The 17,233-nt window shown below is 57.2% G+C and overlaps 1 protein-coding gene across 3 annotated transcripts; it reads left to right on the forward strand.

Annotated features, from left to right (window-relative positions):
• The first annotated feature begins 220 nt into the window (after positions 1–220).
• Positions 221–16,587, forward strand: DNAJB12 (DnaJ heat shock protein family (Hsp40) member B12). Of its 3 annotated transcripts, none has more exons than XM_008145402.3 (9): positions 221–428; positions 7,382–7,565; positions 8,713–8,858; positions 10,078–10,263; positions 10,379–10,458; positions 11,375–11,484; positions 12,842–13,014; positions 13,541–13,638; positions 14,826–16,587. In XM_008145402.3, the coding sequence occupies exons 1-9, from the start codon at positions 296–298 to the stop codon at positions 14,853–14,855; spliced, it is 1,140 nt and encodes a 379-aa protein (XP_008143624.3). In that variant the 5' UTR covers positions 221–295; the 3' UTR covers positions 14,856–16,587. The 3 variants fall into 3 exon arrangements, with proteins under 3 accessions (XP_008143624.3, XP_008143625.1, XP_028007164.1); XM_008145403.3 differs by having other exon boundaries at positions 13,541–13,692; positions 14,826–14,890; XM_028151363.2 differs by having other exon boundaries at positions 13,541–13,686; positions 14,826–14,887.
• The last annotated feature ends 646 nt before the right edge of the window (positions 16,588–17,233 follow it).

Genomic DNA, 17,233 nt, shown 5'->3' on the forward strand with positions numbered 1-17,233 from the left:
CTTCGTCTCAAACGCACAGCCACCTCAAGAAGGTACAAGCATACTCAACAGTAAGACCACTGACTCTGACCCTTCGGCCTCCAGAAACGTGGGCATGCACCCTCAACCCTATCTCAAACGTCGCCCTCTTCCAAGACGTACGGCAGCGCTTCCGCCCTCGCTCAACTCTCGGAAAAGGAGGGGCGGCGGGTTATGTCATCACCCTGCGCCCGCCTGCCCAGCGACGCGCCGGCGGCTGGCGCAGCCCTTCGCTCGCCCGGCCTCCCCCTCCCCGGTTCCGCGCTCTGGTTCCGCCATGGAATCCAACAAGGATGAAGCCGAGCGCTGTATTAGCATCGCCCTCAAGGCCATCCAGAGCAACCAGCCCGACCGGGCACTCCGCTTCCTGGAGAAGGCACAGCGGCTGTACCCGACGCCGCGCGTTCGCGGTGAGTGTGTGGTGCCGGCGAGACGGAGGGGACATTAGGACTAATGGGGGGAATACGGGAACGGACCGACGGGAGCAGTTGGAGGAGGGGGAGGGGTGGCGAGGCGCGGCTACGCCTGCGCACTGAGGCGCGCGGTGGCTGCTGGGAGGTGTAGTCTTTCGACCCCACGCCTCTCCGGGATGCTGCACACCTGCTGACAGGGGCTACGGGCGACCTCAGCTTTCCGGGTGCTTGCCGAACCCTCTGAAATTTAGAGTTCCCAAGAATGAGAGGCGCTGGCAGACGGGGCGAAGGGAACTTACCTGAAGTCGAAATCGAACTACTTTTCCCAAGGGGCCATTCGGTGGCCCCGGGCCAGGTGCCGGCCTGGGAAACATTATAGTTTAATAAACATAACTACTCTGACAGAGAGACTGGGTTCTAGAGAGGGGAAGAAGACTTCCGATCTTCGGATGCCTGCAAAGGCGACTTCATATCTTCGCTCTCTCGCACGTTTCCGGTTGAATGCCAGGGACTCCCTTCCCAAAACTAGAGCCTGCCCCCTCCGTCCCTGCCCCTACGCCCCACCCGGGCACCTTGACGGTCCGTCCTGAGACCTGGCTTCTCACTCGCTCGTGGAGCCTCTTCACTCGTTGGTGACATCCGGAGCGGACTGTCTTGTTGGAGACGCTGGCCCCAGCCACCCCCTCCCACCCGCACCACCGTCGCCTCCAAGAGCCCAACAGTGGCTGGCCGCCGGGACGGCTGTACAGCACCAGGCTGCCCTGCTGTGTGGCCCTGGGCTGAATGAAGTCTTCCAAACCAGGGAGGGAAAGTAATTGTCTCAACTGCTCAGCCTGTCGCTGTGCCGGGAACCCTCTTTTTTCTTTAACCTAAGTCTTCAAAGAAGTTTTTCTCTATACAAGGTGGAAGAGAGAAGAGGTAGTCTGTTAAAGATTAGTGCCTGCAGTTACCACTTAGTGAACCGCCTGGCATATAACGGGTACTCAGAATCAGAAGACCCGAGTCTCACCCTGACTGCTACCATGTGACTTTTCTGAGCTTGGGTTTACTCACCTAGAAAATTAAAGGGTTGGCACAGATAGTAAGAATAACAGTGCCCTGACCGGTTTGGCTCAGTGGATAGAGCGTCGGCCTGCAGACTGAAGGGTCCCGGGTTCGGTTCCTGTCAGGGGCATGTACCTTGGTTGCAGGCACATCCCCAGTAGGGGGTGTGTAGGAGGCGGCTGATCGATGTTTCTCTCTCATCGATGTTTCTAGCTCTCTATCCCTCTCCCTTCCTCTCTGTAAAAAATCAATAAAATGTATTTAAAAAAAAAAAAAGAATAACAGTGATACCCATGGAGCTTTTCAGTTTAGAAAGCTCTTTCGAATGCATTTTCTCACTTGAGCTTGACCTATCAGGGAGGCAGAGCAAAGATTATCTTTGTTCTGTAAATGAAGGCATATCTCAGAAGTAAGGGACTTCTCCAGTATTACACAGCTAGAAACTGGGAAGTTCCGTGACCCTATAAATATTTACTAAAGAAACAAAGTGAAACTGGCGAGCAGCAGTCAGCCTCCTAATCGTTCTTGCCCACCTTATGAAATTGAGAAAGGGGACGCTAGCAGAGAGGCGGCCTGGAATGCCTGCATTTTCCTGCCTCCTGACTGCATGTTGATCTTTTGCCCTATTTGCCAGGACTCCTGAGATAACCCGCTCCAGGAGCTTCTCTAGGAAATCACGCTGTATAAGAGGAGAGCAGGGTGGGGTAGGGCCCCCCCAGCTCTCAGAACTCTGTCGGACTCTGATGCCTCTGGGGGCTCAGGAGCAGGCAGCCAAGAATGGAGGGTAACAATACAGCTTGTGGAGATCTTCCTGTCAGCAGGCCTCCTGGGCTAGGTCGGGGCTTTGATGAATGTCCTTCCTGAGGCTCTGGCACTGGAATTTGCTCAGGCAGAAGAGTCCCCAGCTGCATATTTGTAGTATTGGTGATATTCTGGAAAGAGTATATGCCTCATGCTTCTCTGTAAACATCATCTTGTGCCCTCTATGGCCCTGCACACTGAGCTGACAAGAACCTGGGGTTAATTTTGGCCAGGGATGGGGAAATCTTGGTTAGAAAAATACTAGGTAGTATTGTCCACACTCGCTGTGTGAGGTTTGAACTTATTCCAGATGCTCATTCAGTGCAGCTGACATTTTTGTTTTGTTTTCAAAGTCTTCTGCTTCGTACTAAGTGGTTTAGCAGGATTGGTAAGAAGTGATCCTTTGCCTCAAGGAGCTTACGATCTAGTGAGGGAGACAGATTATAGAAAAGATAATACTGTAGGCCATAAAACAATAATTGTGCCTAAACAAAAATTAAGCACAGTGTCAGATGCTGAGGGCTTACATGTTTGAACTGTACTTTGGAGGAGGGGAGGAGGCTTGGAGAAGAGCACACTGGAAGACATGGGGCTGGAAGTTGGAAGGGCTGGCGGAAGGGATTGCGTGTAGCAAGATTTGGAGGCTGTGGGGGTAGTGATTTGATTATAGAGAGAATTAAGTTTGGAACATAGAATGGGGCCAGATTGTGGGAATCCTGTCCTGCGCTGCCTGGGGTATTCACTCTGTAGTTAGTGAAGAAACCATTGACGTTTTAGATGGCAGGAAGACGATACAGGTATTTTTCTTAATGGAGAACAGGGTGAAGTGTCAATAAGAGGAAGGAGAGACTCCAGCAGAAACTAGTTGGAAGAGAGTTGCACTGAGTAGGTGAGGAGCTCCGAGGGCCTGGCCGTCTGGAGGAGGAGGAGGTCATTGGGCGGAGCCACCAAGCCTGTGTGAGAGAGGGCTGCCAAGGAGAAATGGGCGCTCAGAATGCCTCTGTGCCTGGACAGACAGTAAGGCCAAGGAACATGGGTGGGAAGAGATGGGCAGAGTCTGAGGTGCTGGTGGATTGTTGCTGGTGGGCTGTTCCGAAGGAGCTTATAGCTTGGAGCTCAGGAGAGAGAGCTTGAGGTTCTAGCTGAAAGGCTGGTCTCAGTGTGACCGAGCTTATTGGGGTTGTGCTGGCTGAAGTCACTGTGGGAAAGTGTGGGACATGTAGAGGAGGTTGCTGCTGGCACTCCCTGAGCCACAGAGTGAGATGGAGCAACAACAGGAGGGGGCGGTCCCAGGAGAGAGCAGCTGCCAGGTAGCCATGGAGCAGTGTGCGAGGAGGTGGTGAGCAGCACTGCCAGTTGCTGCAGAGGCCACGTGGGAAAAGGACAAGTTGAGAAATGAAAGGGAAGGATCAGGAGCATGGAAGGGAAGTGGAAGGACAGGAGGGAAGGGTTAGGGTGAGGAGGCTCAGAGCAACCTTGAAGCGTCAAAGGACATCACGGCGAAAAGCCACGAGGGGCCCTGGCCGGTGAGGCTCAGTTAGTTGGAGCATCGCCCCATGCATCGAAAGGTCTCGGGTTTGATTCCCGGTCAGGGCATGTACCCAGGTTTGGGGTTTGATTCTAGTTGGGGCATATGCAGAATGCAACCCATCAGTGTTTCTCTCTCTCCCTCTCCCTTCCTGTCTCTCTAAAATCAGTAAAAACATATCCTCAGGTAATGATTTAGAAGAAAAAAGATATGAGGGGACTTGAAACTCGTGCTGCAGGAAGTGGGATGGTGAGGCACCAAGGGCTGGACACGTACTGAGGAGCAGTAGCCAGGCCCTAAGCTGGGATGCCACAGGGCAGGGCTAGTGGAGTAGTCAGTCCCTTTCTGGGGCTCTCTATTCAGTGCCTGGCACCCTCGTAGACATTGGCTTTGCCTGAGGCTTAGCAACCATGGTAGAAGGTACCAGGTTTTCCAGGAAGCTGATGAGAACATCCGTAGGCCTCAGTTTCCCCAGCATGCAAAGCAAGGGTGGGCCTGAATGACCTTGCAGCTCAGGCTGCCTGAACTTCTGTGAGATGGCTGGCTCTGGGTCCAGGCTAAGTCAGGAGGGCCAGGTGGGAAGGCCCACGCAGGGACAGGGGAGGACTTGTTGTCGAGAGATACTGGCCCTCGGTCTAGGACAGAGATGTTCTAATACTGGTGAGGTCTAGGGTGGGGTTGTCCATTCAAGTCGGTCAGCCATCATGAACCTCACTGTGTGCTCAACGCTTCCATTCCCCTGATTTCACTGAGTCTTTTTACCCCTCAGAGCAGCCCTGAGAAGGTGGAGATCCTATCTTCACTGAGGAATTAGAGAACCTGGCAAGGCTACATGGTAATTAGCAAAAGAACCAGACTGCCTAGCTCCATTCCCAGACGCTCCCTGCTCTGGCCGCCCTTTCCCAGTGCACTTTGAACACTACAGGTGCATAGAGCCTGGAAAGAAAAGTAACAGGTGACACTTAATATTGGCTGGAAGTTGTGCAAAGCTCTTTAAATGCATTCACTCACTTCCCCTATTAACTCTCTCGAGGGAGATGCAGTTTTACAAGGGGAAGCTGAGTTAACTTGTCCACGGTGACCTTGCTAGCAAGTGGCAGAGCCAGGTTTGAACCCAGGCAGCCTGACTCTCCAGTCTGGGGTTGAGGTGGGGCCACTGCTGGTGGCTTTGGCTATGGAAATGCTTTCACCTCTACCTCAGCTGCCCCCTCTCCCAATTGGTTTCTTCTACCAATTCCCTTCTTCTTAAATGTCTGCTTGCTTTACTGGGAAAGGGCAGACTCGGGATGGGGACCCAGCCATGTCTGTCTAACTACAGATTCACATCAAGCTGTTCTCTCTCCACTCTTCTGTGACCTCCTCCTGTAGCACTGTGCCAGTGAGGGATGGAACGGCGAGTCAGGAGGAGCCAGTCACAGCCCCCGGGCCTGCGGAGGTGGCCGGGCCACCGAGAGGCCTGCTTGTCAGCCACCAGAAATCTTTCATTGCCAACTCAGGCAGGAACCTTCTGTCTGACCCAGAGCACATCTGCTTCCCTGTGGGCTCTCTTTCCGCAGCATAGAGAAATTAGAGTGGCTGACTCCATGCAACTGCCCTGAAAAGCTTCCAGAATCTTCCCTGAGAAGTACTAGAGAGAGTTCCATCTCCTAGTTGATTAGCCTGGACCACTGGGGCTTCCAGAGAAATTGAAATAAGCAACTTCTTTAAAAGCCCTAAAAAAATATCCCTAGCGAACCAAGCTTCCTCCCTCCATCCATCTTGATCAGCATCTCTTCCTCTGTTGGTTTTCTGCGTGGCCATTCCCCTGATGCCTGGCGTGGACCTGGCATCTGGGACAACCTGAAACGTCCTGGTTACGTCTGGTCCAAAGCCTGCTGAGTGCTGAGCTGCCTTCCTACGCCTTGGGACCCCCAGTCCCCACCACCTCGGGCCCCTCATCTTCCTGGCCAACCAGCTCATCAGCCCAGGTCATATTAGCAGCTACTCATTTTGAACGGTTACTCTGTGTCAGTCTCCGTGCCGGTGCTTACACACATGATCTCATCTCATCTCACACCCCACTGTGCGGAAACAGTCAGAAAGGTCTCGCAGGTGGGCCGGGTCACACTGTTAGGACTTAGCTGAGCTGAGGTTTGAAGCCTGGGTCTTTCTTTTTTGGTTGTTTTAATTTATTGATTTTAGAGAGAGAAACTTCTTTAAAAGCTGCCTGTTGTTGTTCCACTTATTTGCCCTCATTGGTTGATTCTTGTATGTGCCCTGACTGGGGATTGAACCCATAATGTTGGCATATGGAGACAATGCTCTAACCAACTGAGCTACCAGCCAGGGCAAAACCTGGGTCTTTCTGAATTTAACTTCTCTTCTGGAAGGGGCTCCCCCTGCCAGGTCTGTGTGGTCCGGGATAACAGCATGTGAAGAGCAAGGTCCCATGAGCTGGACATCCTGGGGTTCAAGTGCTGCCTACCAGCTTGTGCAGCCAGCGGCAGGCTGATCAAATACACAGCCCCTCCTTATAGTGGGGCGGACGGGGGGTGGTAATCAGACCTCCCGTTAAGGCCGTTGTGAAGACTAGGTGAGCTAATACAAGCCGAGCACCGCGTCCGGTCCTGCCTGACCCAGTGAACACGCGTTCCCATCGCTCCTCTCGGAGTGCGCACTCAGGTTTGCCACTGGAACCCTGCGCCTCCCTCCTGTGGGCAGGCTCGGCTGTCAGCTCCTGTGTGTGCATTTCGCAGCTGCTGACTCGGTGAGATCGTGAATTTGCGCAACTAAGGCAGCGGCGGCTCAGGGCTCACTGGCACACTGAGTCCTGGTGTCCTGCTCCGGCCCCTGGGTGAGACCCGGTGCTGACAGCCAGCACGGTGCCCTGAGCCCAGCAAGGGTCCCTCCTCAGCACAGAGGTGCCTGGGCCCCTGCGGTGGCCGATGCCTGGTTTCCCAGGACACTCCCCCGGCTTCACAGGGGGTTCAGAAGTGGTTTTGTGCCTGAAATAAATGGGCACAGGGGACTTCCGACTTGAGTGTGAATAACCTTGACCCTGTCTGAGGGAGACGGTTGTGCCCTCTATAGACTCTGAACACTGATAGGACATTTGACATGGCCGGCCATTTGAAAATGGAAAAACAGCAGATGTTTATCCTGACCCCCCGGGCACGCTCATTGCCCCCACTCCTTCCTCTTCAGGGGTAAGCACAGGCCTCCAGGAGGGTCCCCACTGCCAAGGACTTCGCCATCTCAGCCCTTAACAGAGGATGGCTGTTGAACACGCTGCTTTGGGATTTAAGAGATCTGAAGTATTAATAGTTTATTTTGGGAACAGGAAAAAAGAAAAAATAGTTTGTTTTTATGCTGAGTTTAAAGTGACCTATATATACCCTGCTGGCTCCGGAGGACTGGACCCTGAGAGGGCAGTGGCCCCCCACAGGCTGAAGTCAGGCAAGAAGCCAGCGGCTCTGCTGGGAGAATAAGCGGGCGGCGGGTGCGGGACCCTGGCCTCCCCCGGGTCAGGCGGCCCCTCAGCCATGACATGTGGCCTTGCTGGAGCAGGAGCCCTGATTGGTGGCCTTGCCTTGCACAGGCCTGATCGAGTCCCTCAACCAGAAGCCACCGTCTGCCGGTGACCAGCCCCAACCCACAGACACGACCCACGCGACCCGAAGGAAAGCAAGCGTGTCGGACGCCCCCTCGGCCAACGGCGAGGCTGGAGGAGGAGGAGAGCCCACCAAAGGCTACACTGCGGACCAGGTGGCCGCCGTGAAGAGGTAAAGGCGGGGCCTGGCGGGCGGGGCGGGCTGGAGGGGGGGTTTTCAGGTCTAGAGCAGCACCTCACTTCTGCCTGTGGTCCGGGTGGGCCCTGGGACGGCCTTGGAGATGGAGCGGGTCCAAGTGGTGGGGCTCACCGGGCCCGCTCCTCATTTCCCACAAGGCCCTGGAGTCCAGTGTGGGAATCCGAGCTCCGCTGTCCCCTCCCAACAAGACAGCCCACAGCAGGGGCTGGAATGCTGACCCGCGGGCTTCCTGTGCTGCTGGCCAGGCGGGCCTGGCCTCCTCACACAGCTCTGTTTGTCAGACAGAGAGGAGGCGTGGTCTCCCCAACCCACAGCCCCACCCCCAACAAAGACCCTTTCAGACCAGAGCCTGTGAGGGGGAGACGAGACAGGAGACAGGGATCCCTCCAAGGCTGGGGCAGGCCTCGGAGCAGCTCGCATCCAGGCCGAGCTGGCCCAGCCACGCTTCTCAGGCTCTTTCCTCCGGCCTCCCCACCCGCTGGCCTGGGGTCCTCCGAGGCGCTCCCACAGTCCTGGCTGCAGTGAAGACATCAGCCAACCTCAGCACTGGGTGCAGCCTGCGGTGCCGTAGCGTGATTGTAGTTTGTCATAAAAACATGCCAGATTTACATTATTCTGACCAAACAGGGTTTTGCCCAGACAAGCCTATTGGTTGTAGCAATAGAAACTGATTGGGGAGTTACGGGTGCCTGGAAAAGTGCAAGAATCCGGGTCTCTTCGGGGCCCTGAGATGGGGTGAGCTGACCTGCCATGGCCTTTGTGTTGCCCATTCAAGACTCAGATTGCAAGGAGAGGACATAGCTGGCCAAGCTTGGGGCACACCTGCCCTTGGGCAGAGGCCCGTGATTGACAGTCCTTATGAGGTCGCCTGCAGGGAGGGTGCTGTTAGCAAAGAGAAGGGGTTCCTGGTCTGGCAAACACAGCAGCTGCCCCTCTTAAACCCTAACTGTATTCTTGGTGTTTCTCTGGGCCCTGCCCAGATCCCATCCCAGTCGGCGCTTTCTGAGGCTCCCTTAACCCCACAGTCTGACAGCGTGTGCCCCCGAGCCTGCTCAGCCCACCTCCCCTCATGGCCCCAGGCCCGTGTGGAGCTCCCACCACGCCCTGGTCCCTCCCCCAGGGTCAAGCAGTGTAAAGACTACTATGAGATCCTGGGCGTGAGCAGAGGGGCCTCTGAGGAGGACCTGAAGAAGGCCTACCGCAAACTGGCCCTCAGGTTCCACCCAGACAAGAACCACGCGCCTGGCGCCACGGAGGCTTTCAAAGGTAAGCCAGCCCCGGCGTCCTGGCGTTTCGGTGTTTTTGTCTCATCCTTGGAAGAGAATAAGGGACTTTTCCAGGAGGCAGCCTTGGACCCAAGTCCCACGGCTCAGGGGCTGCTCCCTGGAAGCAGGTCCTAGTAGCCACCTCCAGCCACAGCCTGTCCGAGCTCAGAGGGCACCCCCCTGCCTCATTCCCTGGGGTTAGCGGAGGGGGCCGAGGTGAAAGGACCAGTGGCTCCTTGGGGGCAGTCCTGCATGGAACAGTCTGCAGGCTGCACCCCCTGCTGCCGGTCAGTCAGCCCAGAGGAAGAGGGCGAAGGGGAGTAGGGAAGCGGGGTGGCTGTGGTTCATGTTTCTCCAGCCCCACCTCTGCCTGCCGCCTACCCCACCCGGCCTGGGAGGAGGCGGCATTCTCCTCATGCTCAGGCTCAGGTTCTGAAGCAGATGCAGCTCTGACCCGCTCCTGTGAGAGAGTGGCCGCTTGAGCGGGAGCAAGAGACTCAGGAGGGCCCGAGCTGGGCTCTTTGGAGCCCAGGCTTCCCACCTGGGGAGCTCACTGGGAGGCCCGGTGCCAGGCAGAGGAGCGGCGCCAGGCAGAGGAGCGGCAGCTGGGCCCGGGACCCGGACCCCAGGGAAGTGAGGGCTCCTCGCCCGCCACACTCCTCCACCCGGAGCCTTTCCCTGCAGTTCCTGTGGCTCCCAGTTTGCAAGCAGGCATCATGTATCTGCTCAGCCCTGAGGTCGCACTGGGACCTCCTCCAGAGAAAGGGCCCACCCACGGGCAGAGAGAGAGAGAGAGAGGGAGAGAGAGAGAGAGAGAGGAATGGGGGCGGGGACAGAGCGGGCCGTTTTCATAAAGTCAGAGTGGACTTGAAGCCAGACCCCTGGTTTGCCTCCCGGCTCTGCGGCATTGGAGTCGGTGACTGCCCCTCGGCCTCTAGCCTGCTGGCCCGCTGAGAGAGGAGGGGGGCTGCTGCTAGGAGTCACTAGGATAAGGCCCGCAAAGGGCCTGGTGTGCGGACAAAGTTGCACTCTCCTCCGGAGGTGGCGAGCGGCGAGCCTGAGTGTGAATCCCCAGGCTGCCCAGAGTCCGCCACCCCCACTCGGGCCCAGGACCCCGCTTCCTCAGCAGCTCCAGTACCTGGAGGAAGCGAGTGAGGGCTGCCGTGGGAGCCGTGTCACCCCCAGCACCCCCAGACCTGACCCTTCGCCCTCCTTCCTAGCCATTGGCACAGCTTATGCAGTACTCAGCAACCCGGAGAAAAGGAAGCAGTACGACCAGTTTGGTGATGACAAGAGCCAGGCGGCCCGGCACGGCCACGCGCACGGGGACTTCCACCGTGGCTTTGAGGCCGACATCTCCCCGGAAGACCTCTTCAACATGTTCTTCGGCGGTGGCTTCCCGTCTAGTAAGTCCCCCGCCTCCCTCCCCACAGCCAGGTCTCCCCAGGGTGCTGGAGGGAGACCGGATGCCAGCCTCTCCCCCTCCCGGCAGCCCCCCTGACTCAGCCCCTCTGACCGCAGGTAACGTGCACGTCTACAGCAACGGCCGGATGCGCTACAACTACCAGCAGAGGCAGGACCGCAGGGAGAACCAGGGCGACGTGAGTGAGGGAGGTGCTGGGAGCCCAGGGGGGGCGGGCCTGGAGGGGCCCTGGCCTGCTCAGCTGTCTGTTCTGGGTGGCAGCGGTCCCACAACCCTCGGCGGAGGAGCCATCTTGGGCCTCCCTTGCCATTCCTCTGAGCGACACCAGAGGGAGCCACAGTCCACATTGCCCAGAGGAGTGGGGACTCCTCGGCCTCTTGGAGAATGCAATGCGGAGTGTTTTCCACCTCCAGGCAGGTTCCAGTGTGAACAGCCTTTGTGCAGTTCATGTTGGTGCTGACTCTTGTCTTTTCTGCACTGAAAAATGTATGGAAAAGCGATAGCAAGACGGTGCTTCCAGCACGTTTTGGGTGCCACAGCACAGCCAGCTAACTAAAATTAAAACTGTGGACAGCTGCGGGGCATTTAAGATGATGACAATGTGGCCTTATGTTTTTGTTTATTTATCTTTAAACTTTAATTTCGTGTATATTTAACATACAGAAGGGTTTTTAAATTACAAATCATCACACAGTGAACAACTTTATTTTTATTTATAGTTTTTTAACTGGAAGTTTGTAAATGGGTAATATATCCGTTTGGTTTAAAGTTCAGAAAGGTCTGTGTCGTGAAGGTCTCCCTCCAGCTCCGCCCCCCATTTCCGGAGGCAGCCACTTTGCTCATTTTTGGCATTCTTTCCCCAATGTGTTTGACACCAGTGGCTGTTTGGTTTTTATCTGGGGAAGGTGGCAGGTGGAGGGGCCTCTGTGTTGGGGGGACTCTCGGGGACGGAGAGAGTGGTGTCATGGCCTGTTTGGTAGTAACTGCCTCCCGCCACCCGGGCTCCACTGAGCTGGGGGAGCTGGGGGTGATGGTGGCGGACACCGGACCCCCACCCAGGGCTGGCTGGGGTGACCATTGGCTCTTCCCTCCAGGGCGGACTGGGGGTATTTGTCCAACTGATGCCCATCCTCATCCTGATCCTCGTGTCGGCTCTCAGCCAGCTCATGGTCTCCAGTCCACCCTACAGTCTGAGCCCAAGGCCGTGAGTACCTGTCGCTGCCGGGGAGGCCCGGGTGGTGGGCGGATGGGGACTTTGTGGAGTTTCAGTCACCATCAGGGGCCTTCCTTCCCATCCTGCAGGCTCTTGATCACAAAGCAGGAAGCTGGGTTACATCAAGAAAATACATTCCCCTGTTGAGCAGAAGTTCTTGATCTTTTTAGGATCAGGGTCCCCTAAGAAAATGCAGTGAAAACTGCAGATCTTACCCCTAGAACCTTCACATACACAGTTTTGCATATCATTCCACAGGCTTCATGACTCCCCACCCCCACCCCCCACACCCATCTTATCTGCTGACCCTGAGATAAGAATCTGGTTCGGGATGAGACTTTAGAGTCAGACAGAGCAAGGGTGGCTTTGAATTCCAGCTCCTCTACTAAGCAGTTGTGTGACCAGCGGCAAGTTAAGTAATTTCTCTCAGCCTTGGTTTCCTCATCTGTAAAATGGGAACAGCATCTGCCTGCTTGTGAAAATTAAATGAGTAATACACACAAAATGCCGGGCTCGTTGGAAATGCTCAACAGTATTTGTTGAATAAACTTATGGTCCCAACTGCCAGTAGTGAACTTGGGCAACTTATTTGACCATTTAAGGTGTCAGCACCCCTCACTTATTTCTGGTACCTGACAGTACTGATCCCGAGTGGGTACTTAGGTTTGATTGGTGGAAGCCCTCTGCTCCCATCTAGCGGCTTGGCCCTGGCAGCATCCTCTCGGCCAGCAGGGGGCAGCGTCGGGCCACTGGGCCCACACCAGCCGCACAGTCCTCTGGCCGATGGCAGGCTTTCCTCTGCAGCTGGAGCGATGCCAGGCCGCAGTGGGCAGGCAGGGGCGTCCTCCCCGGAGCACCGACTCCTGTCTGTATTGAGGCTCTTCCCACAGCCTGTGAGCCTGCACTTGGAGTTGGAATATAGAACCCAAGAGCTGGAAAGATACAACTCTTTGGAATCCTTCCTGTCATTTTGCTTCTAAGCCTCTTAACTCTAGGCTAGGAGCTTCTGGATAGGCAGGCAGGCAGGCCCTCAGGCCACAGCTCGTCAGAGAGGGAGCCCAGACTCACTCCAGGTTCCCTGCTTCCCTGACGGGGCCTCTCGGAAAGGGACTTCTCCCCAGCGTCCCCCAAGTCCACAGGGGGTAAACGGAGCCTGGGGAGGGCTGGCCGTGGGCTGGGCAGTTCGTGCAGAAGGACACCCACTTTGAGCGTGTGCAAGTTCCTGCGCTAGTTTGGGAGGGAGGTAACTACTCCCGTGGCCTGGGTGCCCCCTCAGGGGCCTCGCCACCCCCAGAGCTGCCCTGGGCCTGGGCCCGTGCCCACACGGTGCCCGGTGTATTTCCGCCAGGTCGGTGGGCCACGTTCACAGGCGCGTCACCGACCACCTGAACGTCGTCTACTACGTGGCCGACACCTTCTCCGCGGAGTACACGGGCTCCAGCCTGAAGACGGTGGAGCGGAACGTGGAAGATGATTACATCGCCAACCTCCGGAACAACTGCTGGAAGGAGAAGCAGCAGAGTGAGTGCGCATGTCGGGCCACAGGGCTTGAGAACAGAGAAGGAGACGGCCCTCCTCGCCCAGGGATGTGTGGGCCCAGCACCTGGCACTGCCCTGTGCCAGCCACCCCAGCCACCCCAGCCCAGAGCTAGCTCCACCCCGTTTCCCTGGAGATTTCCTCCAGGTCCTGTGAGGCGCTGCGGTCCGCCTGTCGTTGGGCTGCCAGAGGCGCCTCTGTCGACAGAGATTGGAGCAGATCTCGGGGCACCCACTGATTGGACGTCGGCTCTACCTGTGGACCTGGGGGAGGCCTGACCAGGAGGACAGGCTCTGACCTTGGCCGGCCTCACCCCCACTCTATAGAAAGGGGCCACTGTCCCTGCCCCGAGTTGGGACCAGTCTTTGCTCCTTCAGGGTCCTCCCTAAAGGTCCTCTGTCCCAGCTCCTGGGCCGGTAACAGCCTTCCCTCTGTCCCCAGACCAGACAGGTGCCCTAGCAGGCTCCAGGAGGTGCTGGCTGTGACCTAACCCTGCCCATTGCTTTGCAGAGGAAGGCTTGTTATACCGGGCCCGCTACTTCGGCGACACAGACATGTACCACAAAGCACAGAGGATGAGCACCCCAAGCTGTAACCGACTGTCAGAGGTGCAGGCCTCCCTGCATGGATAGTCCTGGGCCAGCCACACGACCGAGGTCCAAGTATGAGCCAGGGCCTCCTCTGCCCTGCAACTTCCAGCTGCTCTGGCCCTGGCCATGAGGCAGAGGAGGTGGGGAGAGGGAGGGGGAGCCTCGTGTGATGGCACAGACTCCTTGTCCCCAGCCTGACCTCCAGCTGCAGAGTTGGGGCAGCTCTGGGGTGTGCTTGGAAACTGAGGTCTGCTTCAGGCCTGTACTCTTCACCCCCTCCCCCTACTCCCTGGCTCTGGGGCTGGAGCTGGAGCTGTGGGGTACCCAAGCAGAAGGGGAGCCCCAGGCTGCTGCTGAGAGCCACTTGTGCCTCCTTGGTCTGCTCCAGCCATCTGGCCACACGCCCTCCCCCAAGTGCAGCAGACCATGTCTGCACCCTGGTGTTTAAGCCACAAATACCCCTGGGCCACGGGAGCCCCCACACGGAGAACCATGTGGGAACCCTTCCTCTTCCCCTGCCCTTCTGGGCAGTAGGACGTGGAACAAGATGGGAGCCCAACAAAGGGCGGGGAGGAGCCATCAGGCTGGGACAGGAGAGGTCTATGCACCTGACCGCTCCCTCTGGCGGGATCAGAGGCTGGCTCTCTGTCTGTGTCTCTCGTCTGTCGGTCTCTCACTGTCTTTCTCTTGTCTGTCACTGTCTCTCATGCGACTGCACCTGCCGCCTGGAAGCCACAGGTATCCGGCCGCCCAGGCTGCTCACCTGTGGTCTGAAAGGGGGAGCAGGAGGCCATGCGGTCAGGGCCGAATGCAGAGCCCCAGCACAGGAGGGGTGGGGATGAACGTTGCTGGTATCAGACTACCTGCCTCCTTTGCCCCTGTGTGTGGGCAGTGGGCTCTGCTTCCAGCATTTGCCAGAGGGGACACGGGCCAGGCCCAGAGGAGTGTGGGCCGGCCGGAAAGCTCCTTTTCGTGTCGGTGCCTTGTCCATCCCTTGGTCTGCGTCCCCTCAGCAGAGACCCAGGGACAGACTCTCTGCTCTGAGGCCATTGGCTTGTGCCTCCAGGAGAGGGAACAGACTGCAGGAGGGCAATCGGGGCAGCTCAGGAGGGAAAGACAGTGGCAAGGAGGCTGCCTGTCCGTGTGGCTAAGCTAGAGACCCTGGACACGTGACTGCGCGCTAACTGTCCCACTCTCCTCCCCAGACCATGAAATCCCTGGAGAATTTTTGGTGACATGCACTGAGCCAAGGTGATGAACTGTATATTTCAGGAAAGACATAAAAAAGGAAAAAAAAAAACACATTAAAACGGATTGGAGGCCGAACGCCACACAACTGTCCTCTCTCACCCAGTCAATGCAGAAAGCTCTAGGACCGCCAGGAACCTGCCAGGGCTGCTTCCCTCCCTCCCAGCTGGCCGAGGCGCGGGCTCCACATCGCTCTCTCCTAGGATACAGAAACCATGGCAACAGAAGCAGAATGTAAAACTTAGCAAATGTCTCCGGGAAGGGCTGGGGGAGGGGACCCCACTGCCTTTCTCCCCTTCCCAGGAGCCACCACCAGTCACCTCCGTGGAATCCAGTCAGAGGCGTAGGCCAAGGATAGAGAGGAGGAGGAGGAAAGAACTTTCCAGAAATGTAACTTATAGATGCGTGTATATGTATATATATCTATTTATATGTAAATAGCACATATAAAGATATATATAGATATATAGTCTACTTTTTAAGCTGCAGGGATTTGGTGAATTGTTTAGCTGATTTCTTCCCTGATTCAGAAAACGGACTGTTGGGGAGGCAGCCTGGTCCTTCGCAGGCTAGACATCGGCCACAGCTGACGCGGAAGGAGAGTCGGCCAGAGCTTCTACCATTCCCCTCCCCCCAGCCTGGCTTGGATGGCAGCAGCAATCATGATCGTGTGAATCCTAGGACGCTTTTGAAGAGGCCAGGCTTGTGGTTAAGCTGGAGGGGAGAAGGTGCCCTGAGGGCCGGGGCAGGTCAGTGTGGAGTCGTGGGAGAGGCCCCAGGTGGCCCTCTGGGGTGAGACCATCCACCTCAGGCTTTGGCCGGCTCGGATGGGCTCTGTCCTGGTGCCCAGGAGCCCCTGACCTCCTGCCTCAGAGAGAGCAAGGCTGGGAGAGGGACCAGGTTCTGCCTAGCCGCCCCCTCACCCCCGTCCCCGAGTGAGTCTTGCCTTATAGGTGCCACACGGCACAGCTCCATGTTGCCACTGGTTTTTCCTGAGTCGCACACCAAGGACTCCGGAAGGCTCTTCCTCCAAGAGTCAGCCAGCTGGTCCAGGACCCCCAGGCTGCAGCTGACTCCTGAAGAAAGCCAGAGCCTGTGGCACCTCTGTCTCCGCCTCCGCGGACAGGATGCCACCCAGCCTTCTGCACCTGGGACAGAGGATGCATCCGAACCGAAGGGTTCCTTGTCCTCACCTTCAAATGAGGATTTTTTTCTCTCCAAACAGCAGTTGCTGCCAGGGAGAGGGAGGTTTTATTTATTCCCACAGTTTCAGCTGGGCCTTTTGGAATTGCCATCTTCCTCCCGGATTGTCCTCTGGCGCTGGGTGTACCGTTGAGCCTGCCATCTTCCAAAGCCTTACTCCCCCTCTGCCAGCGAGGAGGCGATGACCGCCCCCCCAGAGTTCCTCCCGGCTCCTTTTATCAAGTCCCCCAACAAGCAGGATTCTTTCTGGGAAAGGAAGCTGGGAAAGAAATGTCAGGTCTGGTTTTCGAACAAGATCCTGCCCGTGACGAAGCGGCCACCGGCCCGGAGAGAGGTTAAGAGCTGGACGCAGCCCTGGTGCTCTGCCCACCGTCCGGCGGCTGGTCCCGGTAGCCGTCCCTCGCGGGGCTGAGCCATGTGCAATAAGAACACAGATCCTAAAGGATCCCCCGAGAAGCTGTATTTCTTGAATTAGAATTCTGAAATTGTACATCTATAAATATGTTTATTATGTGATTGGCTGTGGTGGGTCTTCATTGAGCAAGGGGGCTAATGTTGGGGGTGGGGAGGGTTCCACAAGCACCTGTTGCTACTGACATCCTACAGGGAGGTTTGGGTGACAAGCCTGAAGGTCTCCTCACCCCTGGCCCCAGCTGACAGCCCCTTGGGTCACCAGTGTTCCAGGGCTGACTCCATACCGGCAAAGGGTAAGGGACTCAAGCCAGCACCCTGGGGTCTCCCACGTCCCTGGGCTGGCAACTGGGACACGATCACGGCCTCTGCTTCTCGCTGGCCTTGCTTCCTCCCGCCCTTCGAATCCAGCAGCCTCCTGTGAGCAAACCGGTTCCGAATCTCCCTTCTCAGCCCGGAGCGCCAGCCCGCTCCGCTGCAGGGCCCGGGAACGGCTCTCCCAGTTCCTTTCCCTCTCTGGCCGCAGTCCTCCCAGCCATCCTTCCCACACCGCCCCCACGGCCTGCCCTCCTCCCCCAGAAGGTTGGAAAAGTTAAAAATGAGGCCGCTCCAGTGGGGCTTCCCGTGAATGGAACCGAACGGCAGATCTGCCCGGGCCTCCCAGAAACAGGGCCCCGCGCCCTGACTGGCGGCCCGAGGCCCCTCCCGCCGCTGCTTCAGCCAAAGGCAGGCCGGCCGCCCGGTGGTGCCA

The sequence above is a fragment of the Eptesicus fuscus genome, chromosome 17 (genome assembly GCF_027574615.1).
Source record: "Eptesicus fuscus isolate TK198812 chromosome 17, DD_ASM_mEF_20220401, whole genome shotgun sequence".
Classification (NCBI taxonomy): domain Eukaryota; kingdom Metazoa; phylum Chordata; class Mammalia; order Chiroptera; family Vespertilionidae; genus Eptesicus; species Eptesicus fuscus.